The following is a 22,358-nucleotide window of genomic DNA, read 5'->3' as shown; positions in this document are numbered from 1 at the left end:
TCTAATAACAACAGATGCTGGAGGGGATATGGACAGAAGGGAATCTTACTGCATTGTTGGTAGGAGTGTAAACTTGTTCAACCACTTAGGAAAGTAGTATGGAGGTTCCTCAAAAGACTCCACATAGAGCTCCCCTATGACCCAGCAATCCCACTTTTGGGCATTTACCAAAATGTTTACAAACAAGACCACACTAAAGCTACCAGCACAACTATGTTTATTGCAGCACTATTTACTATAGCTAACATATGGTACCAACCCAGATGCCCTCCAGTAGATGAATGGATCAAGAAGATGTGGTATATATACACAATGGAATTTAATGCCTCTATCAGAAATAATGACATTGCCCCATTTGTTAGGAAATGGAAAGACTTGGAAAAAATTATATTAAGTGAAGTAAGCCAGGCCCAAAGAAACATAGGTCCCATGGTTTCCCTTATTTGCAATAACTAGTATATGTCTGAGTCAAGCAGAAAAGGACAGATAAGGTGATGTTAGGGAAATGAACCCTAAGATAGTATACAAATGTTTTTTTTCTTTCATGCGATTGTTTCTAACACATTTATAAGATTATTTCTTTGTTGCTTAGTATGTCCCTCCCCCACAGTAAAACCCCTGCTTTCACTGTATTTGATATCGTTATAATTTGTGGAGGGGAAGGTGAAAAACAAATAGTTTAAATAGGGATACAGGTGGACCCATTGCAATAATAAGATGTAGAAGTCGTTAGGTCAAAAACGAACTTTACAACTTTGGTGCGGGTGGCAGGGCGGGGGGAGGGGGAGAATTGGGTAGGGGAGTGAGGGTAGGATGGGAAGGGAGGGGAAGGGGAAACAAAGGAGGAGGCTACAATGCTTGATAAGAAATGTACTCATTATCTTTCCCATGTAATTGTAACCCCTCTGTACAGTATTTTTACAATAAAAAAAAGTCCATAATATTCAACAACCAACAATGCAAGCATAAAATAGTTTGAAATGCATGGCTCAAGTGGAAAAATACCAGCCTAGCAAGTTTGAAGACCTAATTTCAAACCAAGCACAATTAATTTTGGAGGGAATGTTTGCATGAATCTGACATTAATCTATAGATATATAGGTATACATATGGAAATAACAATGAAAGAATGTTCACCAGTTTATAAAAACTAGTTGCTAGGATATTTATATATACTACTAAAAGTATAATTTCCCACCTTTGTGCTTATCTTCAACCTGATAATTAGCTCTCTCTTAAAACTGAAATTCTTTTTTCCCTTCCTTCAGAATCCTCTTCATATGAGCATCACACAGTTTAATTCACTAACACAAAGGATAAAGCCTTTGCTAGTTGTTGTCTCTAACATGCTTTGTCCACTTGGCGACTACCACCTTAGCTCAAGTCTATGTTGTCAATGGTAGGAAACTGAAGGGCAATATTTGGGAGAGAAAAGTTGTTTATCTTCTTAGCTGGGTAGGAACCAAATAGGCACTGCTCCCCTCCAAGAGACCAGTCCCCACACCTCCACTGCATCAGGTCTCTTTGCTCTCTTAGAGAGGTGGGTCCATATGCACCTCACCTCCCCCTTCTGCCCCAATAAACACATCCAGACCTTCCCCATGGCCCCTTACTGCCCATTGGGGCAGGCATCATCAAATTATCCTTACTAGATTCTTCCCAATACAAAAATTATTTGGTGCAACTAAGATGCCTCCTTCTGTGCCCCTTAAGTCTTTTCATATTGCTGCACCCAGCATACAATTTGCATAGTGCTCCCTAGGGAGGAGCCTCCTTGCTAAGGCTAAGATAAAAGCTCAGCTCTCACCCTAAATTGACTGATGAGGACTCTTCATTTCAGTTTCTCAAGATGAGATGCCCTGCTCAGCTCCTGGGGCTGCTGATGCTCTGGATCCCTGGTAAGGACACAGAGAAATGAAAGAAATGAAGAAAGAGATGGGGTGTTCAGGTGGGGTCTGGTGCACCACTGCTGCTGCTGTGTGTTCTGTCTACATGTGAGGTGTGTGGATCTCATACTTCACAATGGCAGGTGCTGTTTAGAGCTCTGAGTGGGAGGAAGAATACAGGGCATAAGGATCTAGATTCTGCTAAAAATTGTTCTATAGAGTGAGATGGTAAGAACAACACCCTCTGGGCACATATCTTGAAACTGAATATTTACAATTCAAATGAAAATTCAACTAATAATTCAGTACAATGGAGGAAAATTAAAAAACCAGCTAAAAATTTTTATGTGACTCTGCACCTAACTTTCTTCTTTCTAGTATCCAGTGCAGACATCAGGATGACACAGACTCCACTCTCCCTGTCCATCAAACCTGAAGAGACAGCCTCCATCTCCTGCAAGTCCAGTGAGAGCCTCCTGCATAGCAATGGAAACACATACTTGAATTGGCACCTACAGAAGCCAGGCCAGTCTCCACAACTCCTGATCTATAAGGTTTCCAACCAAGTTACTGGTGTCCCAGAGAGGTTCAGTGGCAGTGGGTCAGGTACAGATTTTACACTGACAATCAGCAGGGTGAAGCCTGATGATGCAGGGGTTTATTACTGTGGGCAAGGTACACAATACCCTAACACTGTGCTACAGCCCAGAGCAAAAACCTCCCTGCATGAGGCAGCCCAGCTGTGCCCATGTGCTGCTTGCCTGGGGACCAGCAGAGCAGATTCTCTGAGTCTGTGTGCAAGGACAAGGTTGGGCAACTCAGAGACACAAACTGCAGCTGAGGTCTCTGTCCCATGGGGGCCTCAGCTATACTCAACAAAACCCCATTGATGGTCAGCTTCAACACACAGCCCATAATATTTGTGACAGAAAAGTACAGATGCCCTACATCACTTCTGGGTAAATAGAAAAGACTAACTCAAGGAAGTTTCCAGAAAGGTTGAAGGAAATTTTTTCAGTTTTTCCCACAGACAAAGGAAGGTGGTATCATTGACTTCTACAAGGGATTTTGTGCCTTGTCAATTCTGTTCCTTTTCGCATTGACATATAATCTAAATCACAAACACAGAATATGACTTACTGAGTAAAAGTAATAAAAGGAAAATTCATGAAAATGGCTTATAATGATTGCATTTTATCTTTCAGTTCTGCTTTTTTCAGGAAACAGAGGATATCATGTGATGCTGCAAACTCTGCTCTTCTGATCCATTTCCCCTAGAGAGCTAGCCTGTATCTCAGAATCACCGAAGGCCTCCCATACTGACTCATACCTATAATCCCTGCTACTCAGGAGGCTGAGATTGAGATTACAGTTCAATCCCTACACAGGAAAAAGTTTAGCAAGACTCTATTTTAGCAAACAAGCTGGTATGAGGGCACACATTTGCAGTTCCAGCTATGCAGGAGGCTGTAGGTAAGAAGATCTTTGCTAAATCTGAGCAAAAATAAGACTTTACCTAAAATATACATAAAGTAAAAAGGGAGTAGGGGTGGCATGGCTCAAGTGGTAGAGTGTCTGCAAGGAGGGAGGCCCTTGTTCAAACCTGTCAGAGGTGGGGAATAAACAACAGAAGTGAAGTCATCTTTTCTGGTTGCCACTGGCCATCACTGCACATTGCATGGGACATGGTTGCCAACTTGAATGCTTCTCAATCTTCATTGACTCAATGATTCCTAAAGACGCTGGGCACAGTCATCAAGTACTATAACATGTCAACAATTCATCATGAGTGCATAAGCAAGCTCGCCACAGGACCCTCGTTATGTACTGTGTATGGAGTGGGAGAGAAGGGCATAGAAGACAGGCCTTAGACCCCTGATGTTGAGGAGTACCACAGAAGACAGCTCCCAATCTGAGGTCGGCAGGAAACATAACGTAGTGCCAGAAGCGAATCCAAGGCTTAGGACCAGGCACATAAAATGGCATCAGTACCTTGTCACAGGGAAAGGACCTGAGAGAATAAAGAGAAGGAAGGAAATACTCTTTGCAAAACAAAGTACAACAAAATCACAGTTTCCACTATTATATAAAAGAAAGAATAAGGAGAGCTGTGCTGATGGAAAGATTACATTTTCTCATCTAAAAAGGAAGGTATTAAGACTTGCACATTGCAATGTATAAATTAATACGTACAGGTCAACTAAAAATGGCTGCACAGACAAAAATGGAGAATATCTTACAGGATTTAAGATGTGTATGTGGCCAAGTGGGGATACTTGGGCCTCTAATCCTAGTCTTTCAAGATGCAGATCAGGAGAATCCTAGGCAAGAGTTCATTCTCCATCCCCACTAGCACGTGTTGTTGCTGTTATTCTTGGTTATGGATATTCTCAGTAACTAGTAGCCATGGCCGCTATGTGACAGAGACCTCAACTACAACTTGGATGTCACTCAGAGGCTCAGAATATCTGCCCTGTTGGACCCCAGACAAGCCACACATGGGGACAGCTGGGCCACTCCACCCAGGGAGGTTTTTGCTCTGGGCTGTACCACACAGGTAAGATATTGTGTACCTTGGAAGCAACAGTAAACTCCAGCATCCTCAGCAGGGTGGACATTGCTGATTTCCAGAGTGAAATCTGTACCTGACCAGTGTGGGAATCAACAGTCCTTTGGGAAGTCTTATAAATCATTTACCATGGAGCCTGGCCTGACCACACATGAAACTGAGTCATTTACAGAGAAGTGGGTAGATCTGGGACATTCATGGTAAGCAAACCAAGCCATATTCAGAAGGACGGTCACATGCTTGCTCTCATGTGTACTTGCTAAACCTAAAAGATATCTATGCATGTAAACACACAAAGGAATATGGGACATATAAGATGTTTGTAATCTTTGAACATATGTAATAAACATATGTGTAACTGAGGGACTGTTGGTGAGGATTGAAGGAAGAAAAGAGGAATTTATTGGGTGAACAGTATCTAAACCCATTGCATCTGGAAAACAGGGTGCAGGTAAGAGAGATTAACTAGGAATATGGACTTCTATGTTTGAGGTTTTGACACAAGGGATCAGGGCTTAATAGTGGAACAGAAATTTATTCAGAAAATAATTGGGTTTAATACTGGAAAATGAGAGACAAGAAAAGTAAGTAAGAGGATAAAAATAGAAGCATCCAGAATTAAAGAGGGTCAGGAGGACAAGAAGAATTGACCTATCCAGATGCACTAAAGACACCAATTCCAGTATTTCAGCAGATAATCCTAGCTAGCCCAAAGGAAGAGATCTGAGCATTGCAGATTCAAAACCAGCCAGCCTGGGCAGAAAATTCCATTAGACTCTTAACTTCAATTAACCTTCAAAAAACCAAAAATGGGGGATGACTCAAGGAGAAGACACCATCTTTGAGGTAAAAAAATGAAAAAGCTAAGAATACTGCCCAGGCCTATATTCAAGTTCTAGGAACAACAAAAAGAGAAAGACAGAAATGAAAGAAAGGAAGAAAAGAAGGAAGGCCTGAAGAAAGGAATAAGGAAAGAAGGAAGGAAGGAAGGAAGAAGGAAGGAAGGAAGGAAGGAAGAAAGGAAGGAAGGAAGGAAGGGACAGAGGGAAGGAGGGAAGGAGGGAGGGAGGGAGGAATAAAAAAAAGGTACTACAGTCATCTGTAAAGAGAAACTATTCAATCAGCCATATGATCAGTACAAACATTCAGGTACCTGTAACACAAACACTCTTAACAGTGTCTCTCAGACAACTTTACCATATTTTCTACAATTATCTCCCACAAACAGAAATCCAGTAAGGCCAAGTCCCTGAATGCTTCCTGGTCCCTGCAAACCCTACCAGCATGAAATGTTGAAATGCAACCTCTCAGGCAGACAGGAAGGATGCCAGTTCAGAATTGTGTTGGAAGGCAGATGTTCACACAGCAAGGACTACTGACCCATGGCTGGGGAGGTTTGTGATCAAGACTGAAGTCCTTTGGGAAGGTAGTTATAATACTGTTGACAGTAATAATCTGCCACATCATCAGCCTGCTTGTTGCTGATAGTGAGAATGTAGTCTGCCCCAGGCCCACTGCAAATGAATCGCTTAGGGATTCCAGATGAGCTGTTTAGGAGCCTGCCCTGCTTTCTGCTGGTACCAGACTATGTGGTTGTTCACATTCTGACTGGACTTGCAGTTCATAGTGGCCTTTCTCCTACTGACACAGCCAGAGAGCGTGGAGACTGTGTCATTATGATGTCTCCACAGACACCTGCAATCACAAATGGACCATGTCATTCATACATGCACACACACTCAAACCTCATCATGTATACATTGAAACACACCACTAAAATGCACCTTCTGATTGTATAAGTCAGTATATTATTGTGTCCATACTGGAGATTGCCATTTCTTATTACATTTTTTTCATTTAGTATTATGATTATAAAGGTGATTACAGGGGGGTTACAGTTACATACATCAGATAACAGATACATTTCTTTCTGGACAATGTCACCCCTTCCCTCATTCTTTCCCAGTTGTTTCCTCTTATCCCCAGCCACAAGTTGAATAGTTCCACATATTATCTCATGAGTATCACTGCTGCGTTTATTTACGCTTTGTCCATCCATTTCCGTGTTCCCTTTTACCCTCCCAACGACAGATAAACGAACAAGACAAAAGAACAGAAATATGAACAAAGAAAAAAAACTTCTTGCTTCCATTCAAAGCATTTTTTCATCAATACAGAAGGCACTAAATGCATCACAGCAGCTAAGTTTCTCACCAGACACCCAGAGAAGCAGGGGGTTGAAGACCTGGCTCTCAAGCTCATCTTCTTGCTCCTGCTGGCTTGATGGAGCTCTCTGCTCATGGCAGTCTCACATATAAAACCTGCACAGCTGAAACAAGCCTCCAGAGGCCTATGCAAAACTGTCAGGAAGTAAGGAAGCAACTGTGTGGGCAGTGGGCTGTGAACAGACCTGATGCAGGAGCCCAACGATACCAACACAGACAGCGTAACTGTGTGACTAGAAAACACTCAGACACCAATTTAGAGGTTGTGAGAGAAACTTAGAAGCTTTTACACGCTAGTCTCCTAGTGAGGAGCTACTCATAGATAATTTGAAATGGATTCAATATACCAAAATCACTCTAAATCCTAATTGTTAAATTCCTCAGATTATAAATCTTAACAAAAACAAATCATGCTGGGAAAAATAAAACAAGGAGGAAGGAAGGAAGTAGGGCATGAGTAGGGAGGAAAGTAAAGAAGAAAAAAAGGAGAGAGGAAAAGAAAGAAGGGAGAAAGTTCAAAAGAGAGAGAAAGAAAGAATGAAAGGAGGAAAGAAAAAAAGAAAGAAAGAGAGAGAGAAAGAGAAGATAGGGAGAGAAGAAGGAAGGAAGGAAGGAAGGAAAGACAGAAAGAAAGAAAGAAAGAAAGAAAGAAAGAAAGAAAGAAAGAAAGAAAGAAAGAAAGAAAGAAAGAAAGAAAGAAAGAAAGAAAGAAAGAAAGAAAGAAAGAAAGAAAGGAAATTAGCAGCACCTGAGGGGCTCTTGTTTGGCAGATGTCACAAATACAACATTATTGTACTCTGACTGGATCCTGAAGAAAATTTGGGGCAGACCCCATTCCTGAAACCTGTGGTCAACTCCTTGTCCAGAATGCTTCAAGAGCAAGATACATTGGTGTTCAGCTATGACATCTGAGGAAATGATATGATTTATCAGAACCTCTAACATGAATGCACAAGACAAAACTTGAGTGCAAGGAGTGGAAAGTGCCTGAGTGTTTTCCATTTCCCATATCCCTGTCTTGTCAGTTACAATGAGATATGTTAAAAATTTCCACTGAATAATGAAAATATAAATTTAATACACTTGGAAAATCACTTCAGGGTTGAACGTCATTTCCCCATTTGTTTGCAGTATCACATCACCCTCTTGCATGCAACCAGCCAACTGGAACCTCCAAAACCATGAGCAAAATAGACCTTTTTAACTCTTCACAAATAGTGTTAGTTACTGTAACAGAAATCCAACAAACAGGAGAACTAACAAGTATACTTCTCTGTTTCTCTCTCTGTTTCTGTTTATTTAATGTATCATCTTGAAGGTGTTGTATAGGGAGTTTCAATTTAACATGTCAGCTTAACAGTGCATTTTGATCAATGTCTCCCATTTCATCATTGTCCCCATTTCTTTCCACTCATGCACTCCATGTACCTAGTTCCATTTCTGTTCTTTTTTCCAATATATTTCTCACAAATTTCTTTTATATTTACATCTGCTGGGGCTGGTTTCTGTGATATGTGACAAGATCCAATTTGGTGATCAAGATACTCCTGACAATGAGGGATAAGAATTGTACTCATTATCTTACTCATGAAACTCTAATTAAAATTGAAAAGAAAAGAAGATATTCCTGAATCCACTAACATAACTATCATGGCAAGGAGACAGGACTCTTCTCAGAGATTTAACTCACAGCAATGAATGGAAATCCACCAATAAATATATGGATAATTCTTCATGACTCTCCAGTATCTATTGGGTTTTTGCTCCCTTGGTCCTTTAACTTCTGCATGCAAAAGAAAATCTACTAGTTCAAGAGTTACAAAGTGTTGTCATCAACTCAACCCCAACCTCATGATATGTGGAAACTCCAGTAGGAAAACAAGTTCCTTAATTCTGGAAATCTTGAAGGGCCATGACTACCTCTAAAATGCAGGGTAGGAAGACAGGGAGTGAAGATTTCATCACAGGGACACCATATAATTATCAAATAATTTAGGGACTGTGAAAAAGTTTAATGTGTGTGTGTGTCCTGTTTGAATATATATATATATATATATATATATATATATATATATATATATATATACATACATATATATGTCCCAGTTTAACTTCCCTTGAAAAGCATAGCCACATTAAAATACATCTGCCTATCAGGGTTTTAACCCCTCGATGACTGTGCTGAAAGATAGTCAGAGGTCATCATGCTTTGAAAGTAGAATGAATACAATTATCTACTGGCATATTAGAGATGAAGTGCTTGAAGAAAAAAATCAAAGATGACTGCTGCATGTGTTTGAATTTGGAAAACAGAATTTAGAATGATGTTTACTGGGAAAGGGAAGCCAACAGAAAGCAAATTTGGAGGACAGATGAGAATCTGGCCTTTAATTAGAATTTTGAGACCTCCAACTGAAAATGTACCATAAGTGTCTGTGAATGTGCAATTCTGAAATTCAAGGAACCAGTCTGAACTGTAAGTACAAAATTGGGACACAGAGCAATCATTAGACAATATTGTATATAAATGAAAGCAGGCTGGGCCTTGGAAGTTATACAATATTGAAGAATGAAAAAGAAAAGGAACAACTAGCAGGAACCCAGAGAAGGGGCAACTAACTCCATAGGAAATGAACTCTGAGTGATGTCCCAGAGACAAGACACTGTAAAAATCGACTTTGCAAAAGTTTTTGAAATGTAATATTAATGTGTTGAATAATTAAAATTTTTGATTCATAGAAGGCTGATATTAAATGGTCCACATATTTTCAGGAAGAGGTTCACAATCTCATTGAGCAAGTCAAAGATTTGGAAAGTTATTTGTACAGGGGTAGGTAAACACACTGTATTAAATAGGTAAGGTCTTATCTACGTGGGTTTAATTGGAAAAACTAATAAAGTATTTTCTAAATAATTTTTAAAGGGTTTGGAAAGTTAATGGTTCACAAAATAAAAACTTTACAAAAAAATTAAAAAAGCAAATAGGGGAGACACCAGTGGCTTAACCTGGGAAGCTGAGATTTGAGAATGCACAGTTTGTAGCCAGTCCTGGTAAACTAATCTGAAAATCACTGATCTCAAAAAAACAGGAAAATGGTGGAAATGGAGGCATGGCTCAAGTGGCACAGTGCCAGCCCTCAACTGAAAAGCCAAGTGAGAGAAGAGCAACAGCAAGAGGTCTTGATTTGAATCCTAGCACGGGAGGTGGAGAGGGAGCAGTGGAGGGGAAATGGTGTCCCTTGCTGCCCCTTTCTGCTCAGCATTATGAGCATCAAACTCTAGGGAGAATTTTTTTTAACAACATCTCTTTTATTATTATTATTGAAAAGTTTTTTTTATTGTGAAAATACCGTACAGAAGGGTTACAATTACCAGACAAAGGTCATAATGACATTTCTTATCAAGCATTGTTACCTCCTCTTTTTTATCCCCTTACCATCCCTGCTCTCCCATCTCCCTGCCCCCCTTTCCACTTCAAATGTAATGTTTATTTCTCAACATAAAGTCTTGTACATCTCATTGTTGCAATGGGTCCACCTGTATACCTATTTAAACAATTTGTGTTTTCCCTTCCTTCCACAAATTATACCAATATCAAATACAGTGAAAACAGGGGTTCGACCGAGGGGGAGGGACATACAAAGAAACAAAAAAAATCATCTAATAAATATGTTAGAAACAATTGCGAGAAAGAAAAACCATTTGAGTCCTTTTCTTGGGGTTCAGAGAATTATTGCTCCTCATCTGTCCTCTTTCAAAATACCTTGCATGTTTTGCCCTTCATAGGATATTTATCACAATAGCTGATTTCAGCAACTCAGAGTATCAAATCCATGAAGGACCTGTCCCATCATTTTCATATAATAAAACAAGTCCACTCAGAAAATTGCCTAGTTCATCAAACTTGATTTCTAGTGCTCTTCCCATCATCCACCTGCTTCCACCTATAGTCACAGACTATAGGTGTTTTCCCTGCAAGCTGATGGCATAGCTGTCATCCAGAAACTACACACAGTACCAGAAACACAACAAAACAAATGGCTTCAAATCAAATTATAGTCAAACACCATAGACCCACAATACACTTGCAAAAAACATTCTTGTTTTCTTTCCTTATCTTGGTTTTGTTTGCTTGATTATTTTTAACATAACTCACCATATAACTTACGCTGCTCAGGAATTTCAGATCTCCCTGAGTGCTGATATAATAGTCATGAACCATTGTACATTGTCCACTGACATTTCCTTATTCACCAAGCACAACCCTATATTGAATGCAAGGAAAATGTATTACTTACCTCACCTAGTCTAGACCTCATAGCAGAGACTAGTAGAATAAATATAATTTTCAAATACCTGAGACTTCTTTTTTGGGGGGGAGGTTCTGGTCATGGGGCTTGAACTCTTGTCTTGGGAGCTGTCCCTCAGCTCTTCAGCTCAAGGCTAGCGCTCTACCAGTTGAGCCACGGTGCCACTTCCGGTTTTTTTTCTTTTTGCTTATATGCTGCTGAGGAATCAAACCCAGGGCTCCAGGCATGCAAGGCAAGCACTCTACCACTGAGCCACCTTCCCAGCCCAAATACCTGAGACTTCTATCTTCACCACTTCCATGACATTGACCCTGTAAACAGTATCCTGAGGATGTAAGATTTCCAAATATTATTTTTAATAAGGTCTTATATTTTGCCTCGACTGACATGAACTGCAATCTTCTTATTTACACCACCCATGTAGTTAAGATGACACATATGAGCCCCCACAGGCTGACTTTGAAGAAGGTCATGATCTGTCCATTTTGTCTTTATGGCTATATTTCATGGCCAGATGTCAGCTATAAACATAACTGCTTTTCACAATGTTTAGAGAATCTTCTGTATCTTCTGGATAAAGCCATCCACAGAGTTACTTCTACACTAAAAGGAAATATGATAGACTCCATAATTGTTCTGTCCTCCTACAAATCAGAACACAAATTGCTCTCTCAAAGCTCTAAAGACAGGAAGTCCGGAATTAATGTCCTCCCAGCTCTGACCCAACACTGTCACCACAGTGACCATCTTGGAAGCCCAGTCTTTGATTCAAATTGCCCTGAGATAATAAAGGACTGCATTCCACGATTTTTTTAATTTTAATTTAATTTTATTTTATTTGTGAACTTACTGTACAGAGGGGTTACAATTACATGGGCAGGATAATGCATACATTTCTTACCAAGCATTGCAGCCTCCTCCTTTGTTTACCCTTCACATCCCTTCCCAGCCTCTGCCCTCCCTCCCCCAAGCCCAATCCTTCCCCTCCACCCCCCCACCGACATTGTAAAGCTCGTTTTGGACATGACAACTTGTACTTCTCATTGTTGCAACAGGTCCACCTGTATCCTTAAACAACTTGTTTTTCCCCATCTCCTCCACAAGTTATACTGACATCAAATATAGTGAAAGCAGGGGTTATACTGTGGGGGAGGGACATACAAAGCAACAAAGAAATAATCTTATAAATGCATTAGAAACACATGCATGAAAGAAAAAAACATTAAAATACATATCTAAGGGTTCATTTATGTATGAGTCAAGCGGAAAAGGTCAGATAATGTGATGTTAGGAAAATCCACGATTTTTTTTAAATGAGCTCTTTCTCAAATCTGGTAACTGCCTAATATCCATGACAATGGAAAGGACTGGAATATGGCAAGGATTTTTTTAAGTTCATTCAGATGAGGAGAACATGTCATAAGTATTCATTACATCTGATGAAAGCAAGATGCTCTTCTCTTAAGAAATATTTTTGATTAGGCACCAGTGGCTCATACCTTTAACCCTGGCTGCTCAGGAGGCTGAGATCTGAGGAATATGGTTGTAAGCCAGCCCAGGCAGGAAAGTCCATGAGACTCTTATCTCCAATTAACCAGGAAAAAGCCAGAAATGGAGGTATAGCTCCATGGGTTCAGTGCCAACCATGAATGAAAAAGCTAAGAGGCAGTATCCAGGCCCTGAGTTCAAGCTCCAGTATACTCAACAAAGCCCCATTCATGGTCAGCTACAACACAATCCCCATACCATTTGTGACAAGACTAATTCAAAGGAAGGTTCCAGAAAAGTTGAAGACCTCTTTTCTTATGAAGACTTTCTCACAGAAATAGGAAGGTGATACAGATGACTTCTAGAGGGGACTTTGTACCTTGCCAACTCAGTCCTTTTTTAAAATTTAAATAGAATCTAAATCACAAGCACACACAAATGACTTTACTTGGGGAAAGTAAGAGAAGGAAAATCATGATAATGGCTTATAATGGTTGCAGTTAAACTTACAGTTCTCATTATTTTAGGATCCAGTGGGGATAATGTGACATTACAGACTCTGGTCTTCCTATCCATCCCCCCTGGAGGGCTGGCCTGCATCATTAGAAAACTCACAGAGGGTCTCTCAGAGTGGGTTCACACCTGTAATACCAGCTACACTGGAGGCTAAGGTTAAGAGAATTGCAGTTAAAGTCCAGCCCAGGCAAAAGGTTAGCAAGACTCCATATCAGCAAACAAACTGTCTGGCTAGCACACATCTGTAGTTCCAGCTATGCAGGAAATAGAGGTAGCAGGATCTTTGACAACTCTGAGCAATAATGAAAGAATTTACCTAAAAATTAATGGAAGCAAAAAAGGACTTGAGGGTATAGTGTCTAGCAAGCAGCAAGCCCTGAGATCAAAACTCAGTACCAAGGAGGAAGAAAAGACAAGAGAAGTGAAGACATCCTTTCTGGATGGTACTTTCCATCACTGCACATTCCACGGGAAGTGTTGTCTACCACCAAGTCTTCTGAATCATCATTGGCTTGCACCTTAGATTCAATCACAGGTTATTAATCCATCATGAGGGCATAAGCAAGCTTGCAAAAGGTGTGTGTGCCCTCATCATACACTGTGGATGACATGTTAGAGAATGACATGCATGACAGACCTTGCGGCCCTGAAGGCCAGGAGTACCACAGAAGGCAAAACTCAAGATGGGAAGGTCAGCAAGGAATGCTCTCAAGACTTAGGACCCAAGCACATCAAAATAGCATCAGTGCCTTGTCCAAGGGAGAGGACCCACAAGGTTGAACAGAAATAAAACGGGGCAGAGGAAAATACTATTTGCTAAACAAAACAAAATAAAAATCACAGCTTCCATTGTTATATGAGTAGTGCTGATGGAAAGATTGTGTTTCCTCAATTAGAAAGGAAGATATGTGAAAGGTTAAAGTTTGAGGCAGTGACCACTTGTTGCTTGTTTCTATCTAGCAAAGCAACATGTGGTGGTAATCCAAACACCTGGTTGATTGTGTGCCTATTATAAGACCTGCAAATCCTTACCTTGGGGCTCTCCTCCTAGGCTCCACTGTGTCGGAGTGTAGACCAAGGCACGAGCTGCAGCCCGTTTAAATAAAACAGTCAGTAGAGTCTGACGCTCAGTGGTCTTCTTGCGGGGCGGGCCTGTGAACTTGGCATAACATATTAGTGGGTACTCGGCTGTGATTCCCCCCCAAAGACCCCCGAGACCTCAGAGTCCAAAGGTAAAACAGAGCTGTCTTTGTTAATTTGTCTTGTCCTGTTGTTTGTCTGTTTTACTTTTGTTTTCCCTTGTGAGGAGGGCTGCTCCAATTCGTAAAGTGTTGTCAAAGCATATGCACTTGTACCACAACTCTGGAGGAACTGGGAGACATCCCATATCCTCTTGTGGGGCAGAGGTAACCCTGCCATGTGGAACAGGGGTCCTTGGAACCTGGCCATGTGGAGCTGGGCAGGGGGGGCAGGCGGGGGGGGGGGGGGGGGGGGGGATCCTTGGAACCCTGCCATGTGAAGCTTTTTTTTTTTAGGCCTGGGTGTGTTTTGTTTGTATTGTTTATTGTTTCATTTTTTTTTGGACTGTATGACTGATGGGACTGGAAACCATGGGCACCACTCCATCTAGCCCCCTAGACTTACAAAAAGAAACTGAGAAAGAAGAAAAGAAAATGTACACCCCGGTTTTTCAGGGAGATAACTTGGAAGAAGAAATGTTTCCTCCCCAATACTCCCCTTCCCAGGTTCCTTTTGCAGAACCTGAGAATGATCAAGAGAAGGAGGGAGCTATAGAACCCTCGGCACCTGCCCTTAAAGTTTCTGAGGGGCCAGTCACTGGACAATGCCATGGGATCAACCCTCCTTCTAATGTAGCTGTTTTTCCCTTACGCGCCTTAGGTCCTGTGGATGCAGATGGTCAACAGCAACTCCAATATTGGCCATTTTCTACCAGTAATCTATACAATTGACATACCCAAAATGTCCCCTTTTCTGAGAAACCCCAGGATTTAATTCGTTTGCTTGAAACTATTCTCTTTACTCATCAGCCCACTCATCAGCTTTTACAGGACCGTTTTACCACTGAAGAGAGAGACCGTATCCGAGAGGGAGCCCGGAAACACTTACCTGGCCCCACAGGAGCACCCATCACGGATCCTGCCCTGATCGCTGCTTATTTTCCTGAGATCCGACCAACATGGGACTACAATATGGTTGAAGGTAGGGAGCAACTCCTTGTCTATCGCCAGGCTCTGTTGGCAGGTCTCAAGGCGGTGGCTCACTGACCTACTAATAGGGCTAAGGGTTATGATGTAAGACAGGGACAAAGTGAAAATCTGGCAGCCTATCGGGAACGGCTCATGGAAGTTTTTAGTCAATATACCCCATATGATCTTGAGACCCAGGAGTCAGCTCAGATGATTATGTTTGCCTATATAAATCAAGCTGCCCCAGACATAAAGCGAAAGTTACAGGCTATAGACAAACTTGGTGAAAAGTCTATTAGGGATCTAGTAGCCATGGCAGAAAAGGTTTACAAAAAGAGAGAGACAGAGGAGCAAAGACAGAAAAGGAAGGACAAATTGAGCTTGAAAAGAGAGACTGGGCCAAGGAAAAGAGGCCAGACTTGTTGGACTCACATGGTGAGCATACCTAGTTCACAGATGGCAGCAGTTTCATTCATGATGGAAAAAGGTACGTGGGAGCAGCAGTCACCACGGACAATGAGATAGTGTGGGCAGAAGCACTCCCCCAGGGAACGTCTGCATAAAGAGCAGAACTAGTAGCACTAACAAAAGCCCTACAAATGAGAAAAGGGAAGAGACTAACCATTTACATGGACAGTCCGTATGCTTTTGCCACCGTGCATGTCCATGGAGCCGTTTACCAAGAGAGGGGGCTGCTGACAGCTGAGGGAAAGACTATTAAAAACAAACAAGAAATCCAGGCCATATGGGAACCAGCAAATATTGCCATTATGCACTGCCCTGGCCATCAAAAGGGAACTGATTCTATAACCAAAGGAAATAACTTGGCCAATCAGGCAGCTAAGGAGGCAGCCCTCCAGCCCAGAGCAGAAGTACGGACTCTAGTAGACCCAGGGCCACGAGCTTTGCCTCCTGAGCCTCAGTATCCCAAGAAGACTTGGAGTGGATAAAGAAAATTCCAATGGCCTATAAACTTCTGGACAGAGAAGGAAACAAAGACTGGTGGAAAACTGGTGAGGGGAAACTTATCTTGCCACAAAGGTTGGGCAAGGGGATTCTTAAGAGAATCCATCGGGTCTCTCACATGGGAACCTGAAGAATACAGGACTTGCTCCAACACTCAGAAGTAAAAATTAGGCAAGGAAATCAACTCATTGAGGACATTGTTAAAAATTGTAAAGCCTGTCAGCTCACCAATGCCCCCAATCAACTGGTTACAAAGGAGCTCGCCTCCGTGGAGATAGGCCAGGTATGGATTGGGAAGTAGACTTCACAGAAATTAAAACTGGGAAATTTGGATATAAATATTTGCTACTTTTTGTAGACATGATTTCAGGATGGGTTGAAGCCTACCCAACAAAGCATGAGACCGGGAACATCATGGCTAAGAAGATCCTAGAAATAATCCTACCCAGGTATGGCTTCCCATCCACCATCGGGTCGGAAAATGGACCGGCCTTCATCTCAGGGAATAGCCGTGGCACTGGGGACAGATTGGAAATTGCACTGTGCTTATAGACCCCAGAGTTCTGGGCAGGTAGAAAGAATGAATCGGACTCTAAAAGAGACCTTAACTAAATTGACCTTGGAGACTGGTGCAGACTGGGTATCACTCCTTCCTTTTGCCTTGTTTAGAATAAGAAATTCACCCTATCAGCTTGGCTTTACTCCTTTTGAAATAATGTATGGACACCCTCCACCCATTATCCCTAGCCTTCAGACTGCTTGCTGATTTGGATGATACTGAATTTCTGTGTAAGCTTGACTATTAACAGCTGGTACATAAGAGTATGTGGCCCCAGCTTAGAGCATTATATGATTCTGCTTCTATTCCTGCCCCCCATTTGTTTAAACCAGGGGACTGGGTGTTTGTTCGAAGGCACAACTTGAGATCTCTGGAACCATGGTGGAAGGGACCTTACATGGTGCTACTGGCTACACCTACTGCCCTTAAGGTGGATGGTATTACTGCTTGGATCCACTGCTCCCATGCCAGACCGTCTGACCCCTTTGCCCTGGATGACCGTTGGGAAACATGGGAAGTCTCCAAGCATCCTACCCAACCACTCTGCATACACCTCAAGAAAAGAAAAATGGACTGATTGTTATTGGTATACTCATTCAAGATCAAGAGCTGTTGGAGTTTAGTTTGGGGCCAAAGCCACAAGATTGTGGCTCAGGACCATAAGTCAAGGTGAAGGATGAAAGGTTTAAGTTAGTGGCAATGTCCACTTGTTGCTTGTTTCTGTCTAGCAAAGCAACATGTGGTGGTAATCCAAACACCTGGTTGATTGTGTGCCTTTATAAGACCTGCAAATCCTTAGCTTGGGGCTCTCCCTCTAGGTTCTGCTGTGTTGGAGTGTAGGACAAGAACCGAGCTGCAGCCCCTTTAAATGAAACAGCAGTAGAGTCTGATTCTCGGTGGTCTTCTTGTGGGGGTCCTGTGACTTTGGCATAACAATATGGAGACATGCACACTGGAATGTGTAAATGAATGGTTGCCTGTAAACTAACACTGGCTGCCCAGACAACATGGAGATTATCTTGTGAGGTATAAGATGAATATGGGGCCAAAGGGGTTGACTTGGGCCTCTAAGCCTAGCCTTTGGAGGTAGAGATCAGGAGAATCATGTTCAAACACAGGACAGACAAAAAGTTCATTCTCACCAGCAGTTTTTAAGAAATTATTGTTGTTACTGCTGTTCTTGATGTTGGATCATTCTAAGTGATTGAATAGAGAGCCAAGGCCCTTGTGGGACAGAACTCAGCTGCAGTTTGATATTTTGAGTTCCCCAAGCTTGTCCTCACAAAGGCTCCGAACATCTGCTCTGCTGGTCCCCAGACAAGAAGCAGGTGGGGACTGCTTGGTCACCATTCACCGGGAGGTTTTGCCCTGGGCTGTACCACAGGCATAAGATATTGTGTACCTTGGAAGCAATAGTAAACTCAGTATCCACAGAGTGGTAGACATTTATGATTTCCAGAATGAAATCTGTGCCTAACCTGTGTGGGACTCAAGAGGCCTTTGGGAAGTCTTATAATTCTTTTGCCATACAGCCTGGCCAGGCTGAACATGAAATTGTGTCATTTGCAAAGAAGTGGGTAAATCTGAGGCCTTCATGTTAAACAAAGCAAGCCAGGTTCACATGCTTTCTCTCATGTGTGCTTGCTAAGCCTAAAAGATAAATGTGCATGTAAATGCACAAAGAAATATGGGAGACATATAACATGTTTATAATAAATGAACAAGTTATAAACATGTCATAGTAGGACTCTTGGAGAGGATTAGATATGCAAAAGCAAGGGTTAAAGGATGAACAATATCTAAGTCTACTTCAGCTGTGGATAAAGAGAGCAAAATGGGGCTCACTGAAGTCTGGAATAATAGGGTAATAGGGTTAGGGAATGTGACAACAAGTGAGAGGTGCAATCCCATCAGGGTAGTATATATGCAAAAATATCAGGTTAAAGCCCATTTGAATATTAGCATACACTAAGAATTTAAATGACAGTAATAGAAATAGTAATTACAAGTGGGAGAGAGGAGGGTGAATGGAGAGGCTGAATGAGAGTCAATATGATGGAAATACTTTATGTACATGTTTGACAATGGAACAATGACACAGAGATTTGATTTGGGAAGGGAGCAAGGAGGGACAGTGATGCAGGGAGAGAGTCTATCAAGGTCCACTGTTTGCAGTGATGGATCCACCCAAATAAAACCTCCTGTACAACTAATTAATGCCAATTTATAAGAAATGTGGAAAAATAGTTTAAAGATCTGTACTGTAGCCGAGTAGTGGCTCACACCTGTGATCCTGCCTATTGAGGAGGCTGAGATCTGAGGATCACAATTGAAAGCCAGGCTGGGCAGGAAAGGACACGAGAATTTTATTTCCACTAAACCACTTAGAAAATGGAAGTGGCACTGTGGCTCAAGTGATAGACCACTGGCCTTGAGCTGAAGAGCTGAGGTACAGCCCCCAGGCACAGAGTTCAAGCCCCATGACTGACAAAAAATAATCTGTACTGTACACAATGGAGTAAGACACCTATTAGTGTAACACTTCTGTATAGTAGGCATCATAAGTATCCCAAGATGATCTGAATATATAGTATGATAAATATATGTTAAATGTAAATACTGCATAACATTTTTATTTAAGCACATGCTAAAATTCTATCCACAGCTGGTCCAGAATACTGAACTAAACAAATGTTCTGCTGGTCCCAAGATAAGAGGCACATGGGGAGAGCTTGGCTACCATTAACAGGGAGATTTTGCCCTGGGCTGTACCACAGGGGTAAGATTGTGTACCTTGGAAGCTGTAGTAAACTCCATCATTCACAGCAGGGTAGACATTGCTAAACAACATAGACACAAATTTTAGGGTAGTGTGATCCTTTTGAGGAAGGAAACTTTCCCTTTTCCACTGACTGAGTTTAGACTTCATGACTTTTCTAGGCTCTACATATTGCAGACTGTATTAAATATTCAAATGGCATCAGAGGTAGTAATGTTATCCAAGATTACAAGAAGAAAGGATTTCACCCTAAGCTGGAGGAGTGACATATCTTTAGTTTTTTCTTGCACATCAAATTCCACAGCTATTCCTTCAATCTACCTTAGATATCTATGTTAAAGCACAATGGTATTTGGAAAGGAAACATTTGATTGCCATGAAACACTACTTGTTATTATAGTCAGAAAATAACATCTTATACTAAATGAATAAATACAATAATTTTCTAAATGTAAATAGGTGGATATATACATATGTAAATATATGCAGGTGTGGTGTGTGTGTGTGGATGGTAGACTGTAAGATAAAAAGAAACAGAGATAAAATGATTGAGCTGGAGTAAAGCTACAGCTAAGAAGATAGAAAGATAGAGAGATAGAATGATAGAGAGGTAGAACAGATGCAGATTAGGAAATAGAGATTCAGATGATTCAGATGATAGAGATATAATGACTGTTCTTGGTAGGTAGCAAACTGAGCTATGACTCAAGTAGGCACATGGCTTATCCTTATCTGCCATCTGCTGCCAAAGCTATATAACTGTAACTGACTTGAGAATAAGTTATTTGGTCAACATATTTCATTCCTTTCACCTTTAATACTTTACAAAATGTTTAATTATATATAAACACAGAACATAGTGTCACCAATTAACATTTTCCAACCTCATTTCACCTACTTGTTTGATCCAAATTACCTCTAAAACCCTACACACACACACACACACACACACACACACACACACACACACCCCACACACACACACATCCCACCACCACATGCATGCCCCCACACTCCCACACACAAATGCACACAGTGTTTAAGCCAATTATCACTACTTTGTTAACTGATGATGACTTTTTAAATAACAACCATACTATAGAGACTTAAAAGGAATTCCCATCTGGTGCCATCTCATTCTTGTAATTCTAGCTGCTCAGGAGGCTGAGATAGAGCCCAGGCAGGAAAATGAATGGAACTATTATCTCCAATTAACTGTCAAAAAGCCAGAAGTGAAGCTGTGGCTCAAGTGGTCGTACAATATCCAGGGAGAGTGCCTAGGCCCTGAGTTCTAGCCCCAGGACTGGAAATATAAAGTCATTTCCTATTATCTAGTACCCATTTCAACTCAAACTACCTTCATTGTATTCAAAGTTGTTTTCGTACTTAAGATTGTTTAAATCAAGTCCCAGACATAATTAAATAAATAAATGTATAAGTTTTAATAAAGTCTTAAAAATGAGTGCATATTTTAAATATTTATAGGGAATATAAAAAGAGATATTCTTGTGTGTGTGTGTGTGTGTGTGTGTGTGTGTGTGTGTGTGTGTGTGCGCGCACACACACACGTGTTTATCGGTACTCTATCTTGAATTCAGAACCTATGAGCTCTCTCATAGCTTATTTCATTCAAGGAAAGTGCTCTACTACTTCAGCCACAACTCCAGTTCTTACTTTTTAGTGATTAAATGCAGATAAGATTCTCACAGACATTCCTACATGGAGGGGCTTCCAAACACAATTCTCAGACCTCAGCCTTGTAAGTAGCAAGGTTGGTTCAGCCACCAGTCCCCAACTGAAAGGCTTTTATGTACGAACGAATTTAGAGTACCTACCTTGGGTTTTCTGATACCTTTACAGGAAGTAAATCTCATTAGATTTCAGAAAGGAATAGGGAAATAATATTAGGATGACTTTTTCTTTTGTCTTCTTTACACCAAAATGCCCACATTAATGACATACTACATAAGGAATTCAACATATAGTAAGTCTAAGATCTTCACTGTCTTTCTACAACAATATTGGACGGAGGTGCTCATGGATAAACTAGAGAGAAAATTAACCAAAGATGAGGAAATCTAATGGGAAATGCTGTCACACATTTCTAGTGACTAACTTGCAAAATTCAAAAAATTAATTTTGAAAGAAAGTATGATTGAAAGACCTGAAAAAAAGAACAGGATGTGAGGAGGTAGAATAGGGGTGTATTTTTGTTTGAAATTGACCACAGGAGTTCATTCAGCTGGTGAACAAGGTGCAGGGACAGAAGAAATAAATTGGGTATTGAGGTTTTCATACAAGGTATCATGGGCTTAACATTGGGAAAGAAATGAATCCAGGAAATGATTGGGTTTAATATTAAGAACTAAATGAGACAAAAATAAGGAATAGGAACAAAATAGGAGACTCCAGGATAAAAGGAAGGGGAGAGAAGTGGAATTGATCTATCCAGAAGCACTAGACTCACCAGCACCAATGGCTCCTGCCTGTAATCCCAGCTACTCAGAAGGCTAAGATCTGAGAATTGCTTTTGAAAGGCACACAGCTTGCAAGAAAGCCCCAGAAACACATATCTTCAATTAACCAAAAAAATAAAAGCAAATGGATGACTCAAGCAGTATAGCACTACCCTTCAACAAAAGAAAAGAACAGAAAAGAAAATAAAGGAAAAGAAAAATCAGCTTGGGAATACCACCAAGGTCCTGAGTTCAAGCCTAAGGAATAGCACTCACATGCACACACATGCACACACACACACACACACACACACACACACACACACACAACTACATCTATCTCTAAAGAGTAAAGACTAACTTCATGGCATCAGCCATTTGAACATGAGAAATATTC

At 41.1% G+C, this 22,358-nt stretch overlaps 1 pseudogene and 1 gene segment (V, D, J or C); one reads left to right on the top strand and one right to left on the bottom strand.

Annotated features, from left to right (window-relative positions):
• Positions 1–22,358, bottom strand: part of LOC122116716 — a 99,713-nt pseudogene that overhangs the window by 72,894 nt on the left and 4,461 nt on the right.
• On the top strand, positions 1,826–21,587 carry LOC122116773. The segment is given in 4 exon segments: positions 1,826–1,898; positions 2,265–2,560; positions 8,785–8,791; positions 21,523–21,587. Coding segments are annotated over 4 exon segments (417 nt in total).

Source organism: Dipodomys spectabilis, unplaced genomic scaffold (genome assembly GCF_019054845.1).
Source record: "Dipodomys spectabilis isolate Male_0828 unplaced genomic scaffold, ASM1905484v1 ptg000137l, whole genome shotgun sequence".
In the NCBI taxonomy this organism is placed as follows: Eukaryota; Metazoa; Chordata; class Mammalia; order Rodentia; family Heteromyidae; genus Dipodomys; species Dipodomys spectabilis.
Note: the sequence above shows the minus strand (reverse complement) of the source record. Positions and strands in the feature narration are given on the sequence as shown.